General features: G+C 38.4%; 1 protein-coding gene across 1 annotated transcript in view; it reads left to right on the forward strand.

Moving 5' to 3' along the window:
• Positions 1-18,073, forward strand: part of TRPC6 (transient receptor potential cation channel subfamily C member 6) — a 169,881-nt gene that overhangs the window by 132,165 nt on the left and 19,643 nt on the right. Inside the window, exons 5-8 of the mRNA XM_065412375.1 lie at positions 7,929-8,145; positions 11,503-11,736; positions 13,100-13,364; positions 15,071-15,266. Of these exons, the coding sequence (XP_065268447.1) occupies positions 7,929-8,145; positions 11,503-11,736; positions 13,100-13,364; positions 15,071-15,266 (912 nt within the window). The remainder of the gene's footprint in view (positions 1-7,928; positions 8,146-11,502; positions 11,737-13,099; positions 13,365-15,070; positions 15,267-18,073) is intronic.

An 18,073-nucleotide genomic window follows, 5' to 3' on the forward strand; every position in this document is an offset into this window, starting at 1 on the left:
GATAAAACCTTCTGGCACCTGCCTATCTCAGAGGCGATATCCCTCCCTGTGACATAGTCCCACAGTTGCAGTCAGTGGAGGCACCTAAGAAGGAGCTTTTTGGTACAGGAGAGGAAGGCTGGTCCATTGGTTAGGGCATTAACCTGGGAATTTGGAGATATGGGTTCAAGTCTCTACTTTTCCATAGACTTCCTGTCTGATAGTGAGCAAGACACTTAGGCCCAGATTTTTAAAGATATTTAGGAGTTGTGGTACTCAGCATTGCAATGTATAACTAATTTAGGACCCTAAATCTCATTTCCAAAAGGGCTCTGGTCACTTCAGAATCAAAATCTCAGTGACAGTAGATGGGATTTAGGCTCCAAAGTGTCTAACTCCCTTTTGAGACTAGGATTTAGACTCGTAAATCAGTTAGATGTTGCAACGATGAGTGAATCAGTGCCTAAATACATTTAAAAATCTGGCCCTTAGCCTCTCTGTGCCTCAGTTTCCCACCTCTAAAATGGGGATAAATAGAACTCCTTACCTCACATAAAAGATTGTGAGGCATTCAGATATTACAGTAATGGGCACCACATAAGTACCTTAGATATCTAGGGCATTCTTTGTTAGGTCCCTGTAACTTTAGAACCCAATTTTCCACCAAATCTATATGTAACCGCCCATGTTTGTTAACCTTCATGGCACACTTGGCTGTAGGGAACTGAGGGATAGGGCAGGTTGGAGATTCCAGTGCTGAGTTTGATGGTGGAGTTTATTATGTGTTTATGTTCACACTGTTTCTGGGGTAGAGTCATCCGTGAGTAAATGCCAGTCTGTTAAAGGATTAATTGTATTTTCAAGAGTTTGTCAAGGGCTTGGAGTAGGTGCTCTTTTAGGTAGTTAGTACAAATGTAAGTCAATAAATAAGTTGTGGTCTATTGACTATGGCGTCTTTGGAAAAAAAGAAAGTTACTTACAGATGGGCACTTCAAAAGTTCATTCTGCTTTTAGATATATTACTGGTTCCAGTGTTATTTTCTCTATTCAAAATGGAGAACATAGCAAAAATATCTCCAGAACCAAAGTGAATTTTTCAAGTGTGTCCACTCTGCCTGTATCTCTTGTCCTCAGATGATTGGTTTTACTGGATTACCCACACCTCTGAGAGCTCTGGATGTTCCCACCTGCTTTGTGCTGGAAGCTTGGGAATATTGATCCTTGTAAATGATGTCAGGACAGAACAGCAATTAGAGCTAGATTGTAAGCTCTATGGGGTAGGGACAATGCCTTTTGATGTGTTTGGGTCTTGAGGGTGCTATTGTAATAAAAATGCATGATGATGATAGTGATTTCCTTTGGTTCGGGATGTTTATATATACCTTCTAAAATTCTGTGCTAAAAGTTTTAAAGTTTCTTCCCCCATAAATATGGATCTTTCTTCTGTCGTGTTTGGTAGCATGAGCCATTATGAGGAAAGGATCTTTTTGCTTTGTTTTATCCTTATCATCGTGCAATAAATATACATCTCAGAGACTAGTGAAATAGGCATCCGGTTGCTGGCTCTGATAATAATAGAATCATATAAGTGTAGAACTGAAAGGGACCTCAGTAGGCCATCTAGTACAGTCCCCTCCACTCAAGGCAGGACTATGTAATAACTAGACCATTCCTGACAGGAATGTCTAGTTTGTCTAACCTGTTCTTAAAAACCTCCAGTGATGGAGGTTCCAGAACCTCCCTAGGCATTTGTTTCAGTGCTTAACCACCCTGACAGGAAGTTTTTTCCTAATGTCCAATCTAAACCTCCCTTGCTGCAATTTAAGCCCATTGCTTCTTGTCCTATCCTCAGTGGTTAAAGAGAACCCTCCTTCTTGTAACAACATAGATTAATTGCCTTTACGGTCAGAATGGACCATCGTGATCATCTAGTCTGAGCTCCTGCACACTACAGGCCACAGACTCTCACCCACCCACTCCTGTAATAGACCCCTAACCTCTGGCTGAGTTACTGAAGTCCTCAAATCATGGTTGAAAGACTTCAAGTTACAGAGAATTCACCATTTACACTAGTTTAAACTTGCAAATGACTCATGCCCCATGCTACAGAGGAAGGTGAAAAGCTCCCCAGGGGCTCTTCCAATCTGACCCAGGGGAAAATTCCTTCCTGACCCCAAGTATGGCAATCAGTCAGACTGTGAGCAGATGGGCAAGACCCAACCTTTTATGTACTTGAAAACTGTTATCATGTCCCTCTCTCGGTCTTCTCTTCACCAAACTAAACAAACCCTTTTTTTTTTCAATTTTTCCTCACAGGTCATGTTTTCTAGACCTTTAATCATATTTGTTCGTTTCCTCTGGACTTTCTTCAATTTGTCCTCATCTTTCCTGAAATATGACACCCAGAACTGGACACAATACTCCAGCTGAGGCCTTACCAGCACAGAGTACAGTGGAAGAATACTCGTTCGTTTATAAGCCGACCCCCCAAAATGGATAGGTAAAAATAGGAAAAACTGTATAACCCTTTCACAAGCTGACCCTATATTTCAGGGTTTGGAAAACTTTGGCTCCCGGCCCATCAGGGTAAGCCGCTGGCGGGTTGGGACATTTTGTTTACTTGGAGCGTCTGCAGGCATGGAGCCCCTCAGCTCCCTGTGGCCTCAGTTTGCCATTCCCAGCCCTCGGCCCACGCTGCTTCCTGCCGCCCCCATTGGCCTGGAGCGGCGAACTGCAGCCAGTGGGAGCCACGATCGGCCGAACCTGCAGGTGAACAAACCGGCCCGGCCCACCAGGGTGCTTACCCTGGCGGGCCGCGTGCCAAAGGTTGCCAATCCCCATATTAGATATTCAATTCAATGATTCCATAGAGTTTAAAATCATCAAATTTTGGTGTAGACCCATTTATAAGCCCACCCCCGCTCTTTGATGCGGCACTTTTTTACCAAAAATATTCGGCTTATGAACGAGTATATACGGTACTTCTCCTGTCTTGATTACAACACTCCTGCTGATACATCCCAGAATGATGTTTGCTTTTTTGCAATAGTGTTACACTGTTAACTCATATTTAGCTTGTGATCCACTATGACCCCCAGATCCCTTTCCACAATACTCCTCCCTAGGCAGTCATTTCCCATTTTGTATGTGTGCAACTGATCGTTCCTTTCTATAACGCAAGTTGTATGTCCAGTCCTCTGCATGTTAAAATATGTATTCTTACATTTCACTACATTTAAGTGCATTTGCCAGTTCTATATCATAAGCAAATATAATTTCCTTACTACAACTTTCTATAGTTGTTTATATTGGACAAATATGGCCCAAAATATTGATCACTATATAACTCCGGTTCTTACTTCCCTTTCATTTCCAATGTCTCTCAGTCACAGGTAATGATAATGATACAACATTACTTTTATATAGCACTGTTTACCAGAAGAATCCATTTTAGCCCACTTTACAAAGTACATATGTAGTTATAGGAATCACCTCACCTTTTGTGCCACTGAATGCAGCCCACCTCTGTGCTGAAACAGTCACTGCTTAAAACTATAATCAAGGTACCAGCAGCGGTAGTTTAAATCACAGCAAACCGAAATAGAGTTTATAACAAGAATCAGGTATATCCAACTGAAATTACAGAAAGTATTTGGGTAGGAAACATGTAATTACCTATACTGGAGTGTAGCAAAGATACTGACATTTACATTCCAACCCAAACAAAACAAGAGCCATGGGATAGTAATGGCCATAAATGATCAGGAATTGTTTTAAGTGTTATCCAGCAGCTGGATGGCAGCAGCTTCCAATCTACTGTGCCCCTTAATACATGGAGACATTGATTCAGTAATGGCCAAGAGGGAAAATACATTTTCTACAGAATCGCCAATGCCAATTCTTATAGCACCAATCTTCCTGACATTTCTATGCACTGTCACATAGTTCAATCCTTAGACCATACTTACTAAAATAGTTTTTTTTCTCATTTACACAAGTGCAAATTCATTCACTCCATTGACATCAGCGTAACTGAGAGCAGAATTTGATCCTATCTTTGTAGGATAGTATTTTATTTCATGAAATTTTGTATGGGTCAAATTCTGTCCTCTATTACATTCAAGCAACTCTAGTGTCTTCAGTAGAGTTGCACAGATGTAACTAAGGGCAGCCCAGTGAGTTAGTGTCAACATAATGGGGGATCCAAATATGAAACCAAAATCCTCACTGCCAGGTCACCATGGGCTGAGAGTTCTACAGAGGTAATATTCTCAGTCCCTGGGGGAAGAGTATACTTCCCAAAGCAGTGATATGAGAGATATATACAGTCCTCTGCAACATGAGCTTTCCATGTTGCAAAGGAAGTGCATGTGAAAATGATGGGCTACCCAGATCCATAAAAGTAATGGAAGACATTCCAGAAGAATGGGAAAGGGCAAATATAGTTCCCATCTATAAAACGGGAAATGAGGACAACCTGGGTAATTACAGACCATCATCTTAAGTTCTGTACCCGGAAAGCTAATGGAGCAAATAATTAAGAAATCAATTTGCAAACATCTAGAAGATAATGAGGTGATAAATAACAGTCAGCATGGATTTGTCAAGAACAAATTGTGTCAAACCAACCTGATAGCTTTCTTTGACAGGGTAACAAGCCTTGTGGATAGGTGGGGAAGTGGTAGATGTGGAATATCTTGACTTTAATAAGACTTTTGATACGGTCTCACATGACCGTATCATAAACAAACTAGGGAAATACAATCTAGATGGAGCTACTATAAGGTGGGTGCATAACTGGTTGGAAAATCATTCCCAGAGAGTAACAACAAGGAGTCTGGTGGCACTTTAAAGACTAACAGATTTATTCCCAGAGAGTAATTATCAGTGGTTCACAGTCATGCTGGAAGAGCATAATGAGTGGGGTCCCGCAGGGATCAGTTCTGGATCCGGTTCTGTTCAATATCTTCATCAATTATTTAGATAATGGCATAAAGAGTACACTTATAAAGTTCGCGGACGATACCAAGCTGGGAAGGTTTGCAAGTGCTTTGGAGGAGAGGATTAAAATTCAAAATGATTTGGAAAAACTGGAGAAATGGTTTGAAGTAAATAGGATGAAATTAAATAAGGACAAATGCAAAGTACTCTGCTTAGGAAGGAACAATCAGTTGCACACATACAAAATGGGAAATGACTGCGTAGGAAGGAGAACTGCGGAAACGGATCTGGGGGTCATAGCGGATCACAAGCTAAATATGAGTCAACAGTGTAACACTGTTGCAAAAAAAGAAAATATCATTTTGGGATGTATTAGCAGGAGTATTGTAAGCAAGACACGAGAAGTAATTCTTCCGCTCTACTCCGCAATGAGTAGGCCTCAATTGGAGTATTATGTCCAATTCTGGCTGCCACATTTCAGGAAAGATGTGGACAAATTGGAGAAAGTCCAGAGAATAGCAACAAAAATGATTAAAGGTCTAGAAAACATGACCTATGAGGGAAGATTCAAAGAAATGTGTTTGTTTAGTCTGGAGAAGAGAAGACTGAGAGGGGACATGATAACAGTTTTCAAGTACATAAAAGGTTGTTACAAGGGAGGAGGGAGAAAAATTGTTCTTCTTAAACTCTAAGGATAGGACAAGAAGCAACGGGCTTAAATTGCAGCAAGGACAGTTTAGGTTGGACATTAGGAAAAACTTCCTAACTGTCAGAGTGTTTAAGCACTGGAATAAATTGCCTAGTGAGGTTGTGGAATCTCCATCATTGTGGGTTTTTAAGAGCAGGTTGGACAAACACCTGTCAGGGATGGTCTAGATAATACTTAGTCCTGCCTTTAGTGCAGGGGATTGGACTAGATGACCTCTCGAGATCTCTTCCAGTTCTATGAGTCTATGATTCTATAAGAGAAGCTTGAAGGGATCACCCTAAAAAGCATGTCCACTACCTTTTTGCAACCAAGTTTTTTGTTCCTTCCTCACCATTGGAAAGTGTAATTTCACATTTCTATATCCATGTCATCTACCAAGATTTATTGTCCAATCTTATGTGATGCTGCATGCCCTCAACTCCTATTAAATTCAGTGCATATTCAGTGCAGTAAGCTCTGGTTTCAAGCCCTGTCTTTCTGTTTCCCCATTCTGTCCTTAATTAATGTTTTCTGTCCTGCATCTTCTCCACAGGTAGAGTCAAAGTTACAAAACTTCTATTCCTAGACCAGCTCTGGTCACTTCCCAAATGTAGGTGTCAAAAAAAAAAACAACCCTCCAGGCTGTCTGTAGCCTATTTTATTTCCAGTGAGTTTTTAATTACATCTAGTAAAGATTTTTTCTGTTTTGGGGGGAGCGGGGGGCTTTGTCAATCTTTTAGATTTTTTTTTTTAAATTTCTTTATCAGGTATTCTGGCATTAACCTGATTTCCTTCAATATTTCTGCTTCTTCCCTGGGTATGTCTCTTTCTGGCATCTGTCTCCCAGTCCCATCCTCGTTTGTGAACACAGGCAGATAATGCATGTAAAAGGACACTGTCAAGGTATTTTGTTTATCATTCTCAAAATCTGTTTTACTCACTGTTGTTTATAAACCCCCTCAGGGGAAGTTTGAAAATGAAAGCTGTAAGAAGTATCCTTTCACTTCACACTGCACACAGAATAAACTGTTGTTGTAGGGCACCTCATGAGGCTGAGGAAATTGATTATTTTTAGGAAAAAGACAAAGTAATTTTATGGGGGTTTGGAAATACATAATGAATTGCATGGATTTGCAAAAGGATATGAAGAAGAGTAGAGAGGTCAAATTTTGGGCCTACTAACCTTGACAGTGTTCCTTTAATAATATTATTTTTAGATATGACTATCTTTTTCAGTAAGTTATCTGTGTTTTATCAACGCTACTACTGTATCCTTCACTGACCTCTTATTCCTTGGTTATTTAAATTTCAGTTTGATGTTGGCTGAAGTCTGACTTGGACCTGGAAATAATAATTCTAAATAACTACTTATAGTAACTAATGCTTGCGGCCTCTCCTTACCTTTTTCAGTAGCCACCAATACTAACTATTTCAGCCAATGACCCCTTGAGGCTTGCTTTGAATTCTTCACCTATTTTGGCACACGCAGTGGCTGTCATGACCCAAAATAAGATAGGCATTTTGTGCCCAGCATGCAACTGGATTAATTCATTAGGACTGATGAGAGGAATGCAAGAAGTTACCAATCCCTTTAAAATAGATATTTTAATAGCCTAGATGGGTGTGGGCTTACATGAATTTTCAGTTTTGTTTAGTGTCATGCTGAATCAATCTAAACGTCTGTTCAAGGTGTAGTCATCTCTGTTGGTGGGTGTTTAAGGAAATTTCCATTAAGAGAATCAAGAAAGAATGTGAGAAGCTACAGAAGTGTAAACACAACCTTTTGGGGCCTGTTTAAATGTTAAAAACCAAAAGGCAAGGCAGGTCAGAAAAACTGCTTTTGCTATCCTGATCCTGCCCACTAAGTTGAATACTACATCAAACCAAAATCTGGTGTCCCCATCTCTATTGTAGCCCCACTGATATTTCAGTGTTCCTACTTACCAAACTATACAATATTTCTTCCATTTCCTTTGCTGCTTCTTAAGGATCTCAAGAATGAAAATTAAAAGAAACTTTCCCGTAACAATGAATATTTGTCTTGATGAGCTATGATAATAGGTGCAAAGAAGCGCAAGAAAGAATTATAGTAATATTTTTAAACATTGCTATATAGGTAAAGAAGAATACTGACATTTAATAGCAAAATTGTTCCTCTTGTTTCTGAAGATAGCCAATAAATAGACATTTTTACAAGGTAAATTTCATTATGATATCACAGTGTGTATATATTTTCATCGTCTTTATTTACTGTGATTTTGACATAAATGTACTTTTAAAAAGTTGATAGAATTTGTTTGTGTTTTGTTTTGTGTTGCAGCTGGGGAAGATAATGCGTGGACCATTTATGAAGTTTGTAGCACACGCAGCCTCTTTCACAATTTTTCTTGGTCTGCTAGTTATGAATGCATCTGACAGATTTGAAGGCATCAAACTCCTACCTAATGAAACTAGAACAGATCATGCAAAACAGCTGTTCAGAATGAAAACATCCAGCTTCTCGTGGATGGAGATGCTCATTATCTCTTGGGTAATAGGTAAAGATTAATTTTCAATTCGAATTCTGTCTTGCAGTGATGGCAACGGGGCTGAATTCCAGTTACACACCAGTAACAGCTACCAGTCTTACATGGAAAAAGTACAAAACACAAGGGGAACACATCTGCATCTTTCATTTTCTTTGCAGTCAGCCTCTATAGGGTACATATTATTAATTCAATATTCCATTCCCATGGAATGAGTTTACCATATTAAGGATCTCTGCCTCTGTATTGAGTAGTATCTTATTGTGCAAATAATCCCATTAAAATGAATAGGACTTCTTGTGAAATAAGGTATTGCTCAACTTAAGAGGAGGAGAAATCTATCCTCCTAAATATTACGGGGCAAATTCTGCCACAGTCACATATGTTGAAAAGTACCCTGAGTGGACCCATTGAGTTCAATGGAATAAAGTACTACTCAGGGTGAGTAAGGATGCCAGGACTCATCCTTAGCAAAGTCAGTCATAAGAGAAACCGAAAACCAAGCTATATAGACCCATGATCCTGCAGTTTTTACTTAAGCAAACTCCTACTGAAATCAATGGAAGTTGGAGTTTTGCCTAAGAAAGACTGTATTGAAGTCATATATTGCCCTGTGTTTATATGGGGAATTCCCTACTGACCAGGCCCTCTCAGAGGTCCAGAAAGGCCTGGGCGCCTTCCAGCCCTTAAGGCCCCTAGCCATAATAAAATAAAAAATGACGACACATGAAAACAAAATAAGGCGCCAAAAAAGAGTGAGACATAATTTGAATATTTTTTAATTTAACTAATGCTTTTCTAGCCTTTTTCTGTGCAAATGCACTAATTATTGAGGAAAAATCTAGCTTTCGTGCAATGTCACAGTTGATATTAAGTATGTCAAGCATTCAGTGTAAAGCATAATTAGAACATCAGAACTGAACAAATACTTCTTTCTCCTAAAGACATGTCAGGGTGATGCATAAATAGTATGTAACTTAGAGTGGTTCTCTTTCAAATCCCAAGTGTTTAGAGCGATGTCTTACAGAACCAGCCTAAATCCCATTGAACTGACTTTCATTTAAAAATCCCTACCCTTAACTGAAGTGGCATGGTTCTTCCTGTCCTCTATTCAACACATCAGTTAGACTCATGGTTTCAGTCTAGCTAGAGTTCTGTTCAGCAAAACTTAATATAGAGACACTAATTTAATTATTTTTTACTTTTTAAGGAGGATGCTTAAGTAAATTAGGGAGTTTATATATCAGAGGCTATCAGCATTTTATGGCCTTTCTGTGATTAAAATCAGTGCCATACCATATATCGTCATTTTTATAGTCTTAAAAAGCACTAACAATCTCTTTACTTTATAATATTTAACTAAATAAATGACTATAGTAGTATAGCATGTAAATTATATAGCACTTATATTTCATAGCTTTATATAAACATAATTCATCTAGTAATAAATGAATAAATAAATTATTCAGTCTAAGAACTTTAATTGTATTAATTAAACCTATATATTGTAATCTGATTTAGGAGCAAAACTGTGTGAAATGATTGTATAATACTTCATTGTGGTACCTAACATATAATACAAGTAAATGTTCATCAAAAATGAGTTACTGCCATGATCTTATATGGATGTCACATATATTGCATTTTAAACAGTTACTCTGGGTGAGGTTTTAATTGACACTAACTGAAAAATAACTAACTGAAAATGTCCTACACAAAATAATTTGATAACTATAGTAAATCATTGGTAAAATGATTATAGTGTGCGTTATTGTCCAGAAACCTACAAGGCTATTTCATAGCTATAACAAAGGGTATTTTCTTCTTACCTTTAAAATAAGGTAATGAAAAAGGATGCAGTATACTGATAGACTGCATGCCTATGTTACCTGAATATTATTTGATGGCTTTTGGGTAAATGAACAAATACAAACTTTCCCTTATTTTATTTCAGAAATATTAAGCCTTCTCCTTACCTATGTGACTGGTCATTACTTATGCAGGCAGTCTCATGGAAGACAAGAAGTGTCCAGTGAACTGTTAATGAGAACACAGCTTCTATTCCTGGTTCTGCAACTGGCCTGCTGTTTAACCTTGGGCAAAGCACTTAACTGCTCTGTGCCTCCATTTTCCCCCTCTGTAAAATGAGGATAATGATACTATCCTTTGTACAGCACTTTGAGCTACACAGACAAAAACCAGTATGTAAGAATAATATTATTACATGCATGAGAAAGGGCTTATTTACATGAACAAGAATTTGTTGAATTGAGCCCATATAACAACACAAATCACTTTAAGGAACACTGGATCAGGCCCATTCTGCTATTAGATCCTCACACACAAATGTGTAAAGTGGATTTGAGTGTCACATCTGAAACACACAGTGGTTTTCCCATGACATGTTTTTATTAATACATTTTTAAGTTACCTTTCAAACAGCTAGAAAAAAGATTTTGCTGACACATGCGCACAGCCCGTGATAAAGATATAAAAGGCAGCGTATCTTTCCTTTTACTTTATCCAAGGAAAAACAGCTTCCTTCAATTATTTTTCAGATGGTCGAGCAGAGGGAATTGATAACATGTCACATTAGCTTCATGTGCTACTTTGCTGATCTACTGTAGGTCATCTGGCCTCTAGTAATGACCAGCAAATGTCTGTATTGCTGATGTTGCTTCTCACAGGAAGTTTATTGTTCATACTGAGAATAATAATGAGAGGCCAACACTAATCAAAATTTAGCATAGTTGTGATCGTCTAGTCTGACCTCCTGCATAACACAGTCTGTAGAACTTACCCAAATTATACTTAGTGTCAACCATTTTTGTATGGGTTAGTGTTTTAAAGCAGCTTTGATTTACTCACATGACTGAAAATCCATAAAGCAAGCACAAGGCCCATGCATCACTTAAGTCCCACATAAGCCCTCAAACTAGTTGGGGCTTAAGTGTGATTTAATTGAAGCACAAGCTTTGTGCTTGTTCTCTGTACAGAGGTGAATTTCACCTGTGAGGAGTCCCATTATTAACTGAAGTCAGTGAAATACTCATGTGAGTAATGTAAGCAGTCTTTTGTCCCTTACACTGGGGTAAATTCATGGGAAGTCAGTGGAGATACACCAATATAAAACTATCATGAGAAAAGAATTAGCTCTCCTGTTGGAATGGGAGAGACACAATTAATTTTCCTTCATTCTCTGTTTAAGTGTATGACTTGCACATCAAAAAGGAATTCAGAATATATAAGCCAAAATGCTTTCCAGTTTGACTGCTTCCAAGAGCACATCCTATTCATAATATAATATTAAAGAGGATGAATCTGAAGTTAAAAATGAATGAAGTATATTCTCTCTTCTCTCTTACGCAGGCATGATATGGTCTGAATGTAAAGAAATTTGGTCTCAAGGGCCCAAGGAATATCTGTTTGAGTTATGGAATATGCTTGATTTTGGTATGTTAGCCATTTTTGCAGCATCATTCATTGCAAGGTTTATGGCATTTTGGCATGCTTCCAGAGCCCAGGGCATTGTTGATGCAGATAAAGATATGACGGACTTGGCAACTGCACCATTGGATCCCAACACAAAATACTACACATTGGGTGAGTTGAATTCACAGAATGCAGACTTAAATATAGGACGAAGAAGAATTGTTTCTATGTTAATAAGTTTCTAATTCTTTATGTAGTCTCTCAATCACATTGGATTAATTTTTCACCCAACTTTATTTTTTACTCTCTTCATTACATTAGGTGTTATGTTTGTTTATACCAGTATCTCGAACACACTTCTGCTGGTACATAGCAGGATGACTTACTTCATTACCCAGGATGTATAAAAGCAGTATGATGAATAAATGTGCTATAGAGCACTAAAAATAAATTTTTGAAGTATGAACATGGATTAAAACTTCCAGCTGTGGGAAATTATTAAAAACAGCTAGTTAAACATGAATTCAATTATAAATTACAGCAAACTATTGCCTTTACAAACAGGGACCAGTGTCTAAGTTGCACTGGATTTCTAAAGTTGCCAAGGAAAATTCTTCTCTCTAGTTCATGCTATAGAACTGTATTAGCGGAGCTTCAATTGACATCAGTATTATAGAGGTGCCGGTTGTGATTTCATAGTTAAGGTTGCATTCCATTTTGCACTTAAAGTAAGGGTCCAACCTCTTGGTTTTAGAACGCTGCATGCAATTAAATCCCCAGGCAGGAGCTCAGAAATTTGCTGAACAGATATGTAATTACAAGAAATGAACTACATCTAAAAAAGGCCCTGTTCACAAGCAAATGTACATAATCTAAATGAGTCCATGCCATGTCTAAGTTCACCCAGTGAGTCATTCATTTATTTATTGTGTTGCTTAAATGTTAGCTCTCCACTGAGTTCCTGGGACAGGAACGTCATTTTCTGTGTTATATATAAGGATGTTTTGAAATGTTGTTGTTCAGGGGCATTAGGTGTTGGGGCAACTAGCCCATTTCTGTGTTAGACTTGAGAAAGCATGTTTCTTTCTCTAGCCTTGGTTGATGGCAGGATCTTCACGCAAGGAGTTTGCTGAGCACTGTTAAAAAATCATTGCTGTGGGCTCAGTTTGGGCACTCATATTGGCAGGTAGGGGTCCATGCTACTAAGGAGCTGAGTCCTGAGAGCAATCAGTGTTTTCACTCATGTGTATATTTTAGGTGCATAATCAGGTGCTCTCATTTTGGCACCCAAGTCTGAAAATTGACCTCCCTCTTTATAAGTGGCTGCATTGCATTTCTTTTTCAAGTATGGTAAAAGAAAAACTAAAGAGCGAGCCAGCACCCCAGCTGCATAACTCTATTGATTTCAGTGCCAGGTTACACTAGCAAAGGATCTGGGCCACTCTTTCTTTTCTAACCAAAAGAGAATAATCCCATGAATAGCCTAAAGTATACTTCAGCCCAGTTACAAGAAACTCTCATCTTTTATTTCTAGCCAGAATAAACTGGGATCCATCTGATCCACAAATCATATCTGAAGGCCTGTACGCAATTGCTGTTGTTTTAAGTTTCTCCAGAATAGCCTACATTCTCCCAGCCAATGAAAGCTTTGGACCTCTACAGATATCACTTGGCAGAACTGTGAAAGACATCTTCAAGTTCATGGTAATATTTATCATGGTGTTTGTGGCCTTCATGATAGGAATGTTTAATCTCTATTCCTACTACCGTGGGGCCAAACAAAACGAAGCATTCACAACGTAAGTATTACTCCTGTTTAAATGTTAACAATTGCACATCTTTTGTAGAAGGAGAGCTACTTGAACTGAATGCATTAATGTACTAAGTGTCATAATGTGTGGTATAAGATTCCCATCTTTTATTAAATCTCTTGCTCTTGTAATGAGTGGTAACTTTCTCTGTAGACCTGGTGCCACTAAGATATAATTGAAATCAAGGATAAGATTTTTATCTCAGTTCCACTGGGGCATATCTGGAGCGACTCCATTGAACATAAATTGGACTTAGATTGTATGCTTTCTGGGGAAAGGGCCATCTCTTTGTTACAAAGGGCATCTAGAACAACGATCCAAGCCTGATCCATGATAGGGGATGGTAGATGCTACCGCAATATAAATAATGATCAATACTCAGTTGAATAAAATAGGTAGGGTTCAGCACAAGAGGTGGCATGTTTTCATCAGGTTTAAACCTGACCCCAGGAGAGCTGTGCTGGGAATGGTGCTGGTGTAAGTTAAGGTAGAGGCTTCCTTTGCCATGCCAATGTTAGTTGCTGTTTTTTCTACAGTTACCCTCCTACCCTTCTGCCTATAAGTCACTCTCATTTTGCAGACCCAATGAATGCCAAATCAGTGCAAGTTGTGCTGCTTTGTCATGGATACCAATTTACCTACACTGCTACTTATGTCACCACTGGTTTGGCCCAGAGGCTTCTCCATGAGTTGCAGCTGCTTAAACTAACATAGGCTTCATATGCCAGCTGTGCGCCAGTTTCACTTTTTTCAAAGGAAATTTCAGCAGAATGCAAAAGAGAACCATTACCCACAGCTGAGGAGGATGTAGGAACATAGCAATTGCCAGATTGGAGCAGATTCAAGTTCCATTCAATCCAATATTCTGTCTCCAGTAGTGGCCAAAACCAGCTGCTTCAGAGGGAGGTGTAAGAACTGCTCTGTAGGTAGATGTGGGATTATCTGATCGTCCTCCCCTCCTCCCCAAGAGGTCTGATCCTGATGTCTAATAGTTAGAGATTGGCTTAAACCCTGAAACGTGATGTTTAATATCCCTTCCAAAATGTTTGTTATTTAATTATAACAACTCTGGATAGTCTTGATCTCCATATAAAATATCAGTCCCATTTTTAATCTTAAATTCTTGGCCACAAAAACTTCCTGTGTCAGTGAGTTTCACAGTTTAATCAAATGTTTATGAAAACTTATTTCTTTTTATCGGTTTTTAATTTCATTGACAGTCCCCATGTTCTTGTATTAGGAGACGGGGAGAACAGAAGTTCCCAGTCTACCTTCTCTGCACCATTCATTATTTTATATACTTTTATCATGTCCCTTTGTATTAATCTCCCTTCTAAGGTAGATCCTGTGAATGAACGTCTTTCCTCCTGTGCACTGCAACCTCTGGTTCTTTGCTCTCCTCCTCTCTCCTGCCTGCTGGGTATATTCAGGCCTTGATTTACCAGTATAATTAACTAAAGTAGTTGGCTTTATCTTTTATGCCTTAAAATTGAAACTCTGTTATTATGAATCAGTTTCTAATGGGAGTGCTTATTACATTAAGTGTATGATGGATAATATCAGTAAGATCAGACTTCTACAGTTTCATTCAGGAGAAGTTTATATGGTAGGTAAATAGCAGTGACTTGTTTATGAGAACAGTTTTTATAAATCTTTTACAGTAGCATATGACCACGTTCTGTTTTTCCTTTCAGAGTTGAAGAAAGTTTTAAGACATTGTTCTGGGCTATATTCGGACTTTCAGAAGTGAAATCAGTTGTCATCAATTATAGACACAAATTTATTGAGAATATTGGTTATGTCCTTTATGGAGTCTATAATGTTACTATGGTCATTGTTTTATTGAACATGCTAATTGCAATGATCAACAGCTCTTTCCAGGAGATTGAGGTAAAACTATATTTTATAATTATATTTGACTAGTTATATCTCATTGAGGTTTAGTGTATAAGAAAACACACATTATGACAAACTCTTATTTTCTTGACATAAATATATCTTTGTTACAGAGAAACAACCTGGAGTTATTTTTGGATTAGATAAGCACCATACATTCCTTCCAAATTGTTGGTGGTGAAATTGAAAGTAGCTGAAAGTGATGTAGCTCCAATGCTTGGAACAGTAAGAACTAGACTGGACAATGTACTAAAAAAAATATTATAGAACAGTGCTACAGAGGGATGTATTAGCTGATCTTGCAAGTCTTTTCCATCTCTAAATTCAAATTATTATTTGAGTGGTGCCCCTATTCTTTCTGTTAGAAGGGAATCCTCATTCATATGCATCCAGCCTATAGGCAAATCCAATACATCATTTTAAATTGTCAGCAACTCAGCTTTTTTCCCTACTAAACAGAATCTTCAATGTAATAAGCTGGTAAAAATCCACACAAACCTTTGGGTGTTGTGGGAAATAAAGGGCCAGATCACCTTATAAATGTTTAAGAATAACTTCTCACAATAAAGTGATCTCACTCTTTCTTTGTCCCAATTAATATTTAATTAAAGTGGAACAACTTCATTTGGAGAGATTGAGAGAGACCAACATCAGAGCATCTCATAGTCCAGTAGCTAGGACATTCAGCTGAGAGTTGGGGACCCCTTTTCCAATCCTTTGCCCCATCAGTCACAGAGGGGAATTGAATCAGAGTCTTCCACATCCTGAGTGAGTACCCTAATGCGGGACTAAAAGTTACAAAGGAGGTAGACCTTCTCCATCCTGGCCATTTGGGGTGGAGTTGGGTGTGCTCCGATCAGGCCCTGCAGGCAAGATAGATTTTCTCTGCCTATCTTCTCCTGGTTTGTGCATCACACTGAGGCTTCGGCATTAGAGGGGCATCCAGATGCCTAGAGTGAGGCTTCAGTATGCATCCCAAAGACAGAAATGTAGCCATGTAGGGAACGTTTACAGTGAAAATTTAGTAAGTAAATTTAGGAACCTACAGGGTTAGGCCACAATCAAGTGGGTTTTTTTGTGGATCATAGTGGTACCTAAAACTGGATTTTAGGCACCTAAGTCCCTTTGTGGATCTGACCCGTGGTGTCTCTGTGCCTCAGTTCTCCATCTGTAAAATGGGAATAATAGCATCCCCTCCCTCAATGAGGATAAATACTTTAAAAATTGGGAGACATTCTGATATTTCGGTAATGGGGGCTATATAAGTACCTTACATAGATACATAGTTTATCTGGTTAAAAGAGTTTCTTCTTCTATTTTTCCCCTTTATTGCATAGAAGTGGAAGAACAATAACTTTCCAAAAGATATAACACAGGCATTTTATGGATGAAGGTTAGAAGGAATGCCATAATAAAGGATCCTGGTAATTGAGAAGAGATTAATTACCCCATACTTACACAGTATTATGCTCATACCTATGCTTATAAATATCAGGCCCTTTCTGGAGTCCACTTTGGCTGCTATGGATGACTCCAGTGGCCCAAAGCAGCTTGAAAGCTGGTTTAACCATTTTTGTAAAGGGAATCCCGATCTGACACAGAGCCAGCATAGCCATCTTGTCTCTCATCATCCAGCTTCAAGTGTGTTTCTGGGAGAAAAGGGGTCTGGCAGAGAGAACCAGGCTGGTTATTTGCTGGCCCCAGGACTGAGGGAATGCAAAGGTGGCTTTGCTGCCTCCTTCACACTTTAGTGACACTGTGACCCATCATTTTGTTAGGACCCCAGTGAACACAGCAATACAATTGTTTTAACACTGAACTGTAAAAGCCATGATGCCAAGCTTACTTGAAATAATGAGATCTATATCACATTAAAAATCAAAAATACCTTCTCTGTTGGCAAAGAGAGTTGGGTACCACTTTGGTCAGAGAATAAATTTAGAATAAAAATGTATTTAAATTAGAGGAGCCCAGCTTTAAGTAAGTTTAGGAACAACTTAGGTTTCCCATGTGACTTTGAGTGGATTGTTGACAAAGATGCACAAATGAAGTATTTATTTATGTATTTATTTTGCATACTGGAGTCTGCATAAATCTAGTTTGCGTAATATACAGAATTGATTATCATTGGTCTTTAGCAAATTGGCTCAGCAGATTAGTTCTGGAAGGGCCACCACCACAAAGTTAGGAGATATCAAGCATGACTTCTGCAAGAGGTAGATAGATAATCATAACTTACAGGGCTGACCCCACCCCTTCAACAAAAATGACAATGAGAAAAAAATCAAATTGAAATTTACACTGTCCTGCAGTGAACATAAATTAGAATTACTGAACACATTTTGTTCTGTAAATACAGTTAAAGTAAATTGAAAATTCATCTGCATTCTAAGGAAACTCATGATCAGGGAAATATCTCTCTTTCCTTATGGGTCATATTGAAAGCACTTCGGAGGGCCTTACGACATTCTACTGTCTCCAGCCATGCCACAAACCAAATGTCAAGAATAAAACAAAAGGAAAGGATAAAGAAAATGAAGCAATTTAATTTTATCCAAAAAGTGCAGATTGTGAAATCTTTAAACCATATCTAGTCTTAAAAATTGTCCTGTGTATTAAATGAGGAAGGAAGGGGCAGATACGTGTGCCTTAAAATAACTTAGCCCAGTGCCAGAGTCTTTGTGTATGATCATTGGCAATGCTCATCTGCTGCACTCAAGAGGAGAATAATATCAAATCCTTGAGTCCTTGCACAAGCAAAACTCATTTTGAATTCAGTGGTGTTTCTACTGGTGTGAGTA

Source organism: Emys orbicularis, chromosome 1, assembly GCF_028017835.1.
Source record: "Emys orbicularis isolate rEmyOrb1 chromosome 1, rEmyOrb1.hap1, whole genome shotgun sequence".
Taxonomy (NCBI): Eukaryota; Metazoa; Chordata; order Testudines; family Emydidae; genus Emys; species Emys orbicularis.